This window comes from Semicossyphus pulcher, unplaced genomic scaffold, assembly GCF_022749685.1.
Source record: "Semicossyphus pulcher isolate SPU_LCO1_2020_fin unplaced genomic scaffold, fSemPul1.0.p SCAF_6, whole genome shotgun sequence".
NCBI classification, from domain to species: Eukaryota; Metazoa; Chordata; class Actinopteri; order Labriformes; family Labridae; genus Semicossyphus; species Semicossyphus pulcher.
The window spans coordinates 10,957,864-10,971,780 of NW_027211737.1; the positions used below are offsets into that span (position 1 = coordinate 10,957,864).

The following is a 13,917-nucleotide window of genomic DNA, read 5'->3' on the forward strand; positions in this document are numbered from 1 at the left end:
CAGAGGCTGTTGCATTTTCAAGCTTGATAATGTGGAAAAATGCAACTGCATAAAGGCACATGATCTGTAGTGTTGGTTCACTTGTTACTAAAGGATTACATTGATTCAATACAATCACATAGTTGTGCAATACATTTTGGGATAAACACAGTATGTGGAAGATAATATAAGGTGATATTTTATTTTAAGAACTTAAGGTCTACCTTTTAAATATTACTTAAAGTAAATTTTTTCCCCAAGATTTTGTATTCTTTTAATTTCATTCCTTTCATTGCATTTTAATGTTTGTGCTTTCAGCCTTTTTATTGGTTTGTCTGAATATTTTATTCAGTTTTATTACCTTTTTATTTATTTATTAAGATGCTTAAAAAAAATAAAGTTTATTATTAGGATGCCATATATTTTGCATCGACCTACAAATACATTATGCTCATCAGGTATAGGAAACCCCTCTACTACAGCTGTATCACCTCTATGTGCTACGATTTAACCCTGTAGATTTGTACAGTGGTGTTACATCATTGATAAGGTGACGTGACAAAGTCATCTCTCCTGAGCAATGTGGAGGAGAATATCTACCATTACTCTAAATAATAATAATTTAACACTTCAGATGCTAAAATTGTGTCGACAGTTTAAATAAAAACACATACGTCCGGAGAAAAAGTTGATTTCAACAAAAAAACGTTTCAGAAAGGAATCCTTCACAGAATGAAAATAGCCACCATGTGTTTGGTCATGTGACCACGCTACGTGCGCAAGACGACGTGCGTGACGTAGCGTTGTAGGCTTCGCCTGTTTCCTCAACCAAACACTCAACTGATAATTGTGTGATAAAACTGGAAGTCAGCCGGTGGACGAGGGGCTACTTTATTCAGAAAAAGCATACGAACCCTGCGGCCCTCGTCGTTTCAAACAAACTCAGTCGTGCCTGTGCTGAAACTGGTCTTATTGGTGAAGAAGACGGCGAAGAACCCTGCTTTTAAAACCTAACCAAAGGCTGTTTTTTATTTAGCTCTGGCTGTCGAAAGGCGGGGAATACAAAGCGACGTGTGGTCAAATCCAGTGAATTTAAGACTCATTGAAGCAAAAACGGAATTACTTCAAAGCCAGTTCGTGCTGCTGTGACTGGTCAGCGATAGTACATGGATTATCTGGTGAGTAAATGAGTCGAAATGCTTTGGTGTTGGGTATTCTTATGAAAACGGGTTCTAACGTTTGGTTTGTTGCCAGTTGGTCTCCTAATCAGAGAGTAATCTCAATCAGGTGTGTGAATATCAACACTTAGCTAGTTGTAGTACCGGTTGTTGTTATAGTGTGTCAGCTCTACCCTGTAGCTTTCGCATATCAGTGTTGTGTGAACAAGCTCTAACTGGTTGACCCAGACCCCGAACTGTTTACATGTGAAACTAGCCAGCTAGCTACACCAAGTGTAAGTTATGTTATCTAATGGTAACGTTGTAGTCCACAAAACTCACTGTTATTGCTGAGGATAAAGCTGCACTGTCAAGTACAAGAGGAAGAAAATTATAATGACAGATAGCTCCAGAAATACAGTACAATTAGAGAATTGCAAATAATAGCTCAATTATAAGTGAAAATATAAAGTGTGTGTATTATATTATAATAGTTATTTACAGAAGTAGGCAGGAAGTAATGGTGGCAGTTAAATTGACAGTAGTATTGACAAATAACTGTCAGTACTACTGCACAAGTTCATTAATTTAAAGATAATACATGATATAAGATGTAATTGCACACAATAATAACAAACTTTATATTGCTCCTGATACTATCCATTGTACTAATAAATAAGTGGAAGTATTGCACATGATTATGCATTCTCTATAAACATAAATACAAATATAAATGTGGCCAGAAAAGTGTTTTTGCAAATAATCAACACAATATAGCCAGATATAGAAAAGTAATATTGCGCATGGTAACAATCATAATATAGCCAGATATAGAAGAATATTATTGTACATGGTGAACATAATATAAGCTGATATTAAAAGTGTTATTGCACATGATATCAGAAGGTGCACAACGGGGAACGGGGAGGAGTTATACAGTCTTATAGACTGTTGGCTACTTAGAGCCCAGATGTTGCTGCTAGTGAGACACTATACAACCGCACTGGTTTGACATATTAGACCTCTTGATGGTTTGATTAATACTTGTGACAACAAAGAAATATTACAGTCCAGGCGACTGTGCCAGCTCTAGCCTGTGAGATTATGGTTTTTGGGCCTTTGCCCACATTGTAGGGATGGCATGGCTGCTGCTGAAATAGTGCAACAATAGAAAGGAAGCTGTAACTGAAAGCGTTCTCTGGGAATGTATAAAGCCAGAGGAAAAAAAGAGTTCACAGACATTGTGCTGTCATCTCACAGGGGGGGTTGGACAGAGTGACAGTGTAAAATGCAGAGGAACTTGCCCACCCAGTGTTATCAGCTTGTTTATAATGGGCCTCCCAAGATGTGAGACCTAAAAGGAACTTTGAACTTCTGCTTCATTGGGAGGTTTCTTGAGTCAGGCTTACAAAGTCCTTTCCGGCAACTGCCACCAGAGCAGTTGTGTCATAGTCAATACAAACAGATTTACGTCTAGGTTGTTTGTGGAGTAACAAACCTTATGTGGAATAAAAGGGAACAAAGTGCTGCATTCATGGCTAACATGAGTCATTCTGTAATCTAAGTTTCATGTAAATGGGCAGTTGTTTATACCAAATGTTAACACAAGAGGCATTGTTATTATGCTGACATGTTTTCTCTTCACAGTTCAATAAGTAACAATTACATTGCCTATATGTTTTGACCATATTTAGTCTTTGAATAGGAAAAACAATCAGCCAACTTGCTTGAGGATTTAAGACTCTGTGACAAACAGTTTTCTGTGGAAGGCACAGCTGTAACTCTGTGGACTGCTGGAGCCGAGTGCTTGGCTGTCCTCTAAGGTCAGGCTCTCAATAGGTGCAAGGCCTCCTTTCCTGCTGTGAAACGCCGGAGACCTGGCGCAAAACCCAAATCAACTATGTCTCCGTCTCCCCTTTAAATCAATAGGAATTTGTCCCTAAACCTTTGATAAACTATGCTAGTCTTGTGTCCTGTTCATGCTGTTAGGTAAGGATTTAGATCGGGTTAGGCCTGAAAGAGTGTTTGGGATAAACAGGAATGAAAGAACATAATCATTGCACATTTCTGGGTAATAACTGTGGTTTGAATTATGACTGTGTGGCCTACCTTGGAGTTTGTTACAACTGGGAGCTGGAGCATGTTGAAGGGCTGTGAGCCTGCACGGTCAGCGCAGTGTTAAAAAAGACCACACAAAAACGGCAGCACTGACAGAGGAATTTGGTGCTAGCTGTTGCCGTGATACAACCTTCCCAAATTACAAGTGCACCCTGTAGCCAACTCTTGGACCCTTACTTGTTGTAGTCTTCACCAGACAGGATACATTGGTTAATATTGCTTGTGACATTCAAGAGAAAGCACTTTGTGTGTGAGGAAACCAAACTCTGACTGTGTAATCAATTTCTGTAAATCCACCCAAAAACATGCAGCCTTATTCTCATGAAGCATGATTTTAGCACAATACTTTTAGCACAGTAAACACACTCTCATTCTCGCATGATCCTAACACGTCTATTCCACTGCATTCTTGTGCTCAGAAACGGCTGTGGGCTAATTCACGGCCTGAGGCCATTATGTCAACCTTATACAACATTTGACTGTGTTGAACAGATAAGTCATGTATTTCTTTGAAAAAGCAATTTTTATACTGTTGTAAAACAACGTTTTTTAGAATTTAAATGATAAGAAGATGGCGGGTGTGGCAGATAACGGAGCAGAGAGCTTCCTCTGCTAACAGGCTGGATCACGCCTCCTCTCCTCAGGCTCGTGTTCTGAAAGAAAAAAAGGAAGAAAAATGTAGGTAAAAGGACCCAAAGAGTAAATCTGTGTACACCTTTGTGTTGTGAGAAAGGCTGTTGAATCATTCAAACGTTCATAGTGGTATATCTGTCTTTTAGTATCCACATTAAAGAATGATGCCAAAAACACTAAACTGTTTGGTTTTCCATCCGCTCTTATAAACACTTGCAAGTGAATGAATAACATTTGGCTTTACTACTATTGACAGGGGAAATGCAGGCTAATAGCTGAAAGCTTTTCTTTTCTAGATGATATAACTTACCCAAATTACACATCATCAAAACTACAGGTAGCAATTACATTTCAATTGCAGATCCCTGGAAAAGCAGACTTTGCTGCTCGCATTACTGACTGGGTAATGATTTAATTTCCTGATAAGACACTGAGCCCTATAGGTACACTTTCAATATTTCTGAAAAGGGAAGACAATTAACAGCAAGTACACTAAAGGCCTTAACTGGGAAAGCAATGATGCAGCTGTCCTCTAGTAGTTTTAAATTCTCATTCTGGCAGCCTGACACCTGTTTTTGGACAGGTGTCAGGCTGCTTTTTGTGTAGATCTTGCATGTTTGATTTACATGCTTCTTGTTTCTTACATTAGATGGCAGTTGGAGGAAACACAGTCCCTCTATGGGACTATTTTGCTGAGGAAAGGCACAATGTGCACAATTTGAGTTAGATGTTCATTTGCAGATTATATTTACTTTACTACTTATTTTATTTATTTAGGTGTTCATTACTCTTTGAGATTCATGTTCTGTTCCAGATTTATGTTTTTATTTTGTTATTTATTTGACATAGACTTTCAGTTCAACAGTTATGTGTAAGGATATGTAATAAAGATAAAGATTGCTCATTTAAATTAGTTTCATTTTCTTTTTTCTGGGGTAGGGAGATATCAGCTGATTAATCGGCTATCTGCTTTTTCCTCGTACAAAGTATTGTTATTATATCGGCCTTTAAAAATCCACTATCGGTCAACCTCTACTGTAGACTTGAACAGCATTAAAAGTGACCTGGTTTGGCTCTGAAGTTCTGTAGTGGGATATTTTTATTGCTAAGCTAAATGGGGAATAAAATCTGAGCAGGAATGATGCTTTTTTAATAAACAGGCAATGTGTACCTTCTCCATCACATAGGAAAAACAGGCAACATAGTCTATAAGCTATATTAGCATTTTATAATCAAATAATTATTTTAGATTCTCTTTTTTTGTGAAGGAATTTACAAATATTGAATTGATGCCTTGTGGCCAGTATTCTACAGTGTTACATATACTATACTTTTCATCATTTTACAATTCAACATGAATGTGTTTGAAACAACACGTCAGGTGTTAAGGCTTTGATGTACAGTTTGTGAAGAAGACACATTCCCAAGCAAAGAAAATCAGCTTAAAATGTTTAATTGAATAACTATAATTGGAAATATGAGATCTCCTCTGGTGATTGCTGTCATTATTTTCTCCTCTGATGATTACTGTCATTATGCTGAAAGCATTTTAGTAGCCTACTTTACACCCCTAGTTTACTGGAGTTAACATCTCAGATGTTGTGTTGTTAAAGAGATTTTCATAGCGAAATGAGCAGCATGTAGGATGCAGAGTTCTTGCATAAAATTTTAAGTGTTTTTTTTTAAGAGATTTTTTTTTAACATTATAGCCTTTTATTTTGTAGCATAAAGTACAGAGGCAGACAGGAAATGAGGGGAATGAAAGAGCCTGACATGCGACCAAGGTCCCCAGCCTGAACCAAGCAGAGATGCCTCAGTTATGTACCACTACCGTAACCATTTGGCTATCAGGATGCCCGATTGTTTATCTGGTCTGTAAAAAGATCACACCTCATGAGAAGAAATAGTCCTAGCAGAAGCTTGCCTGTGTTTTCAGCAGACAAACTGTATTTCAGAGCAGACCTCCCTTCCAAGGGCACACAGCAGGCTATAGCAGATCCACATCTCACCATTGAGCAGAGGAAATGGAGCTGATGGGAAGTTCTTGGCAGCGTATGAATACAGCTTGTTAGCCTATGGGATACAAGGCTGGTGTTACTTCTCCTCTGTGTTGTCCCCTATCTGACCGTGTTCCACACCTCGCTGGTGCTGGCACAGGTCTCCAAACAAAAATGACCTATCGTGTGCACGTAAGGGCACAAACAGTCGCACAAAACAATGTGTGTGCTTTTTATATGATATTTGGCCAATCATTTACTTAATTCATCAGCGAGAGCAGGTTTACTTTGGTTCCAGGTTGAATGGATGTGATCTGATATTTACCTAAAGTTTGGTCGCAGTTTCTTAACCCAGGCTTTTTATGTAACGTGCATGGCCTCCAGCTATAAAGTGAAATACCATTCTGTGCACAACTGCATTCCTGAACAAATGTCCCTGATTTTAACCTGCCAGCAGCATGTCGGCCATGTTTTCTGTCTGCTTGCTAACTCATTGCAGTGATTCCCTGGTGTCTGTGGAGAGTGCTAGTGAGTCAGCATCTTGAGCTGGACTAACATCAGCGTTACTGTTGGAGATAAGGGAATATTTATGGGATTTCATAATGCTATTATCGTGATCAGGCACAGGCACTCTAAGCTCCTTCTATATCGGCATCCACATAGGTTTATGGACCGTTGCTCTAAAGAAGGCATTAGCTAACTGTTTTTTTTTTTCATATTTTTTTATTGCATTTCATTTCCTTTACTTTCCTCTCTCACATGGAACATGGATATGCAGAGGGATTTGTTTTCAGTGGTTTAGTGCTCTGAAGTCATTTGAGTAGTTGTGGGACGGGTCCATAAAAGCCACGAGCAGATGCAGTTTGTTAAGCAGAGCTTTATCAGTGACTCAATGCTTTTATAGGAAAGCATATATTCCTGACCTAATGTCAAACTGAACAAACTCCTCTAAAGCTCGACTTTTATTTTCTGCCTTCTTGTTACATGAGCAGTTGCCTGACAAAGGAGGGATCTACCATGCCAGGTGTAGTGTATGAAAAGCTTTTAAGATTCTCTTTTTCCGAGAAAGAGGGAGAAAGGAAGAGAGGTGTGACTGAACTTCTCGAATAGATTTTAACCCAGGTATTTTAAAATATATGATACTAGCCTTAACATGAGACCCAAAGTTGCCCCAATGCTTTGGTTTAAAAACATGCTTTGTGACAACTGCGTGTACAGCAGGTTGAAGTTTCTGGCTTCTTTAAAATCTAAAATAAATCTTTTATTTTCAGTAGTTTATTTAATAGTAAATAGATACACTGCATTGTGGAATGATTTATAGGATGGAAAACATTGTGATCACATCATCAGTGTGTTATTTTGGTAGACTGACTTAAGGTTTTATGAATGTGGTATAATCAAATTATAACCTGTTTTTTATTTACCTGTTGCACCAGATTGGACAGGGCAACACACCATGTTCAGTTTGTGCCAACTGTTGAGTTCAGAGTTGTATAAAACTAATTAGCTGAGTTTAACTGTAGTGAGGAAAGTGACAGATGTCCCTGTCCTATTGTTGTTGTTTATTGTCACATTTGATTCGCTGCAAAAGCATACTATAGCGTCCAAATTTTCATTTAAATAAATGTCTGTTTAGTGGCTATCACCGAATGAGGCAACACAATAGTGATTGAACTTATGGCCCACTGATGAAAGCCTTTGCATTTGCAGTATATCATATTTTTAAGGACTGGGTGTCTGTGGCGACATTCATGGAGAAAATCAAAAGTGGCGCCCAGTTAGTGACCCGTTTCCGTCACCCAGCAGTGGTTGGTCTGCCAGAGAGGGTAGGCGGAGCTAAGCGGCAAGTGTTTCGAGATCTACTATGGCTGAACAAACAAAGGAAAGATCGATGACTACAGATACAACTTGAAAAATAAGTGACAATCCAAAGAAAAAGAAACAAATTCAGTGCTCAGATGAAGGCAAACTCAAGAGTTACAACAGGAGCATATCGTGGATGTCACACATGCAACACTGTCTGGATATCTGGGAAGTGTGCTCCCTCAATTACCATTTATCACCAAAGGTGGCGCCAAAGAGAACGAAACTGTGATCTTCGACATAACCACTTTAAAGGGACAGTCAATTGAATGAATTAAATGTTGCGTGCAGTTCAATGATTTTTGCATTCTTCATACATTTTATCAGTTTCAAATCTATTTTACCTGTTGCTGGTGTAATAGTTTGTCATGTAGCCTCATTGCATTACAGTTTAGCACTCTGTGTTGCTGCCTATATGCAGTATGTCAGCAGGAAGTAGCAGCAGCGATAACTAGACAGCTGATCTGACCAAAACAACCAATTTGAACATGACTCACATTTCTCCCTGAATGGACCCACTTCCGACAAAGCGTCCCACAACAGTTGTTCAAATCCCCATGACCGCTGTAAGCTCCAGTGGTCGATCCCTTCATCCTCCTCTATGCATAGAGAACAGTGGTTTTCATACTTCATGAAGCTGTGCGTACAGTATGGGCATAGTGTGTGGGTGGGTAATGGTGACTAATCCAATTTGTGGTCTTATTCTAGATCCCTAGTTGTCACTGAGCCCTTAATCTCTGTGTAGAGATCCTCACAAACTAATCTCAAGCTTGTGTCAGTCGGCTGATCCTTGTGGCAATAGTTTTTTATCTTTCTCTGAATGAATGCGTGGAGTAAACACAAGATAAGCTTCCTGCTCATCTCGCTCATCTCCGTCCTTACAAAACCCTGCTGTCAGGCTCCGACTTAAAAAGAAATGGATCGTATGGGCTGCTGACCAGGAGACAACAAAAGGGCTGGACCTATGTTGATGACCTGTCACTGTTTCGCTTCTGATCCTCCTCCATCCATTCACTTACTCCAGAGGCTTGGCTTGTTTGTTGCCGGGGGTTACGCTTGTTGTTGAGCACAATGTCGGAGCACATGCAGCTCTCCCTTGCCTTGTGCAGGATTGGGCTTTACACGGTAAGAAAATGCACACATGCTGCTATCTTTTGGTGTGAGAACGACAGGGATGTGCTGTGTTGTGTTTGTGCTGGATTTAAGTCTGTAGTTTTACCGTGGTTGAATCTGTTGTGAAACAGATTCTGACCAAGAAACAGTGGCTGCTGCTTCACTGTTGCCTGGTCACTGAATGGAGAGTGTGCTCGGCTTCATTTGAGTGGGTGTTCACATAATATTAAGGTGGAACAGGTGGATGTCGGTGCTGTGAGATGTAACAGAAACCTACAGAGAACAGGCTGTCTGTGAGTGAAGACGGTTTCTCTGAGAATAGAAACAGAGATAGATCATCTTTTTCCTGCAGCTCCTAGCAACCGGCTGGTCAATGGTTGTAGTTCAAGCCGCCTTAAGAGCAGAGCAGTTATGAATGCATTCATAAATATTCTCCCTCTGAGGAAATGGAGAAAATATAGCTGAAGTTGTTTGTCCTGTTATTGTGGTGACACTCCAATGGTTAAAAATGAATGCCCACTAAAAATGCAGAATTTATAAGTGATTACATTAAATCTACATGTCACATCAGATCCAGCTTTCACTAATAATTTAGTGTCAGAAAATTGTACATTGTTGCACAAGGCTGTACATTTTAAAATAGTTGTACTTTAACCACGGCTGGTGACTCATGTTGGATATTGTCAGGTCCTCTGTTATTCCCTGACCAGATCATGAAGCTTTTACAATGAACATTAACAGAGAGGCTTTTTCAATGTTTAACATTAAGCTTGTGCACAGCTACAGTACATGCTGTGCTTGTATGAAATATGGAGGAAAAGCACAAGACAGGTTAAGTCATTGTATTAAGACAATACTCAAGATACTGAAGATTTGGAAGGCTGATAATAAAACAACTATTGCAGGTGATAGCGGCAGTTTGAAGGAGTATTGTGATTATTTTCTGGTTGCATTCGAGGCTCAAGTGAGGTTTTCTTCTGCTCTCACCAATCATTACCAGCTGGTAGAGCCATGCTGTTAGTAAAGTACTGGGAATATATAACAATTTTTAATTTAAACCCTAATTAGATCATAAGTTGTAACAGAAGTAACAGAGGTAGTAACAGAGGTAGTAACAGAGGTAGTAACAGAGGTGTATCAGAGGTGTAACAGAAGTAACAGAGGTAGTAACAGAGGTGTATCAGAGGTGTAACAGAAGTAACAGAGGTAGTACTACATGCACGTACTATGTCATGTGTGAGCAGTGTGCTGGGCTGCTATCTTGCTTAAAGAAAGAAGGAGGAAGCTACCAAACTGCATGGAAGTCTAAAGTTAACTAGGCTAACAAGCCAAACAAATAAGTGGAGTACAGCGTTGAATGCCATATCTTGCTGTAGTGTGGATCAGAATATAGCTAAGAAATAAAATGTCATTAAATCTTGTTGAAATAGAAAATGACGCCACCTTTTGAAACTTAGAAATCTGTTCATTCCATGCATGCTTAAAGAGGTGAAACCCCCCTGGACCTTTTTAGTTAGTTTTCAGCCCCTCACTTGGTTATAAGCTACCGTTGGATTACTGAGTGCTTAAAATGGGGATCAATATAAGTATAAGGCTACCACGGAGAACTTCAAAGGAGTGATTGTTTTTATTGGCTTGGGAGCATTGACATTCAAACCCCTGCTGACTCACCACAATATCCTGTACGGTGGTGAGCAAAACACAACCCCAGCTTGTGTGATGCTGTGTGAGAGGAGTGATGTGATCCAGTCTCAGTGCGTCTGCATGTCTCCAGTACAAATGTACAACTTTGTAACATTTACTTTATCAGTCATTTCACAGCAGATTTACAGTAAGCTGTTTACACTTACTGTCTCGAGCTCTGATCCAGCTCTGTACGAGCCACAAACCATTCTTGTTATGACTGGAAAAAACACACTTTGGAATCCCCCATTTTCCTGCTGAGGTTCTGTACAAAGGCACCCACTCACACTGTGAACACCAAAAAGAGAAGAAGAGAAAATTCTACTTTTTCCAAAACTACAGGTATTTTTATCTGTTTAATTGCAATGTCAGTAATGCCATAAGAATGTAGCAGAGGCCTAGTAATATTGTCAGCGCCAAGAACCTACAGAACTTTCAAGTATAGGCGATGCTTGTCCCATCCAATACCATAAACTATTTCTGGCATGTACTAAGTTGTATATCTCATTTTAGACCAGGGAGATAAATTGATTTTATTTATTCTTTTGAATATTTGGTTTTGAATGTTGTTTGAAACGAACCACCACAACTTGTTATCCACATATATTTATGAAAGAGTTCTTTTTAGACAAAAGTAAACTACAAAAGTATTGTGCTCATAAAAGTGAGGAGTCTGCTCCCAAAAGAGTCTCCTCAGTAATCTGGAAGTTGTTAGATTTTGCAGTGTCCGACATCAAGCAAACCACTGTCTGCTGTAAAGTTTGTATGAAGTCTGTTGCAGCTAAAAGCAGCAGCACAACTTATTTATTCCAGCATAAACAGACACTCTTAGCTGCAAACCTCATAAACAGAGGCATGCAGCTAAGAGTGTGCTGAGTGTGTGGCGCTGCAAGATGCACAAGATAGCTGCAGCTAAACCATACACATTGCCAGCATGAACTCAATTTAAGTCATAAATCATGGCCAGATCGCCCCATCCTGTCTGATAGCACTCTAAGATGAAAATGTATGTCTGTATTGCTACTTGGACATTTGCTAGTGCTCTTGTATCATTTGGTTTAACCCTAAAATGCTGCCAATTCAACAATCTTTGTCACAATAAACTTGTTTTGAATCGTGTGTAAGCCACCGGTTTAATGAGCGAGGCCGTTTGAATCGTCATTCATTAACCACGTCCACTATGAATTATTCGCTACAAATCTGATGAATCAGATCATACATTAAATTCACGGCATTTAATCGGAGCAGCACGTCAGAGTCATGGGGAAAAGAATTCAAAAAAGTTGAAGAAAGTAGAGCCAAATATTTTTACTTTTAGGGGTAGGACAACATCTATGGAGGCTGCTTGTAGAGATGAACGATTCGTTCAAAAATCTTTTTTGTGAATTGAATGATCTGTTCAATTCCATGCATTGATTCGTTCCTGCCGTTCATTAAATCCTCTCTCGCTTGATGTTAACGTCCAACAGAATTGAGTCTGGCTCTGCTCTGCTCGCGGCTTCCCAATCCCTTCCTTCTTCCTTTTAAAAAACCAGACTGATTGATGTTAGCACGCATCAATAGCCTTTTGGAAGAGGGCTGTATCAAATGACCATGTCATTGGTGGTTGGGAGAACTATGGAACCCATCACTTGACAGAATGTGTCTCTCTCTCACTCGCTCAGTCGTCCACTAAACGAGAATGGTCCTCATGAGCGATACGACCCGATTTTCGAACGTTTAAACCACTGACAGATGTACACAAACTAAATAATGTTTATTTATTAAGACATTTTAACGTCAGAAGGTTTAGTAATGGACAAGTTGGGCCAAGTGACTGTTATATTGTGATGATTTTACGAGAAGATCAGTGAGAGCAACGGGAGCCATCATCGTTCATAAACAAGTGAGAGTGAGTGAGTTGTTTCTTTGTCGTTACGGGTAAATTGGAAATGTGACTGAACGACTTGGTGAATGAGTCTCATGAACTGATCTTGCAGCTGAACGAGATTCGAAGATCCGAATCACTGCACTGCAAAGACCCATAACTGCCATCTCTAGCTGTATGTGTAGGTTCTAAAGCAACACTAAAGTCCATGACGTAGCTCACTTGTGCCTCCTGAGAAATGTAAATGTCAGGGCGACGGCAGCGATGCATGGAGATACCATGTGGGGACAGCAAGAACTGTGATTTGCTTCTTGTTTTTCTCTTTAAAGTTACTGACGCTGCAGAGATGTGAAGCATTTGAGAAAAACAGCTCAGTTATCTTTTCCTATAATAATTATTTAAGACATCTTCACTGCAAACCCTCTGCTCAGAGTAAAGCACGCTGTACACAACAGAGTATCATGATGTAAATATATCAACTGCATGGAATAGACCCATATTCCTTAATGCTTACTTCTGATGCTGAACCGTATATCACAACCCCATAGATATCTCCAACTCCCATTCTCTTCTTGTGTAAGTATAAATCCAGCTAAACTGCCCAATCAGACCCAACCCTGCCAAAGGGTTCGTGCTGCCCCTCTAGGTTTCATCTGGATAAATTCTCAGTAACAGCAGGTGCCATGTGACATCAGTATAAGTCACTGTGTGTGGGTGCCATAGCTACTTCTTTTTGGACACTGTCATATCTTAACCATTAAGAGCCTAAGTGATCGTATTAAGCACTTGGTGCTCACCTCATTATGTCATTAATGGAGTGGAAAATGGCTGCTCCACTGAATGCTGGCTCTGGCTCTGACCCCAGGCCCAGGCCACATTATTCAGACCAGGAGTCTCATGGCCGGTTCATGCTTAATTTGGATAGAGACACGGCAGCGTGTGCATGGGGATTGGGGAGAATGACCTGATTGACTTTAAAATGCAAATCGGAGCCTTACACAAGTTTGCACACCAAAAACCTTACACGGCACAGATTCTACCCCAGCAGCTCCATACAGGACTCTTTGAACAGAGGGGACGAGATTGACCCGTCCATTACAGAGAGATATTATTTTAATGTCCATGTGTGAGCTGATTGGAGGCTGTTTTACAGAAACTCTGACTACATTACGTTTTTCAAGTAATTAGAAAATATTCTCAGGTTATGCAGAAAGACGTTGGTGGCATGCTCTATACTGATGACACTTCATATTTTTTATTGAACATCTGACGTTAAAGTCAAGTTTGTGGGTTTAAAGTTCTGAACCATTTAACGTGTTGCTTTTTGTGCAGCTGCAGCAACAGTGGTGGTAACACCTGCTTCCTGTTTTCAATATGAACATAAAAAGAAAGATTATCTTTTTTTTTTGTTTCACTTTTAAAAGTCAAAGATGCATTCAAATATTTAGATCAGCATCTGGAGTACATGCACTGAAACTCACTAAACAGTCATGTGTTAAATATTTTG

At 39.6% G+C, this 13,917-nt stretch overlaps 1 protein-coding gene across 1 annotated transcript in view; it reads left to right on the forward strand.

Moving 5' to 3' along the window:
* Nucleotides 1-840: 840 nt before the first annotated feature.
* LOC138610361 (ADP-ribosylation factor-like protein 15) overlaps nucleotides 841-13,917 on the forward strand; it is a 105,653-nt gene continuing 92,576 nt past the window's right edge. Inside the window, exon 1 of the mRNA XM_069683101.1 lies at nucleotides 841-1,157. Coding sequence (XP_069539202.1) covers nucleotides 1,146-1,157 — 12 coding nt within the window. The 5' untranslated portion in view covers nucleotides 841-1,145. The remainder of the gene's footprint in view (nucleotides 1,158-13,917) is intronic.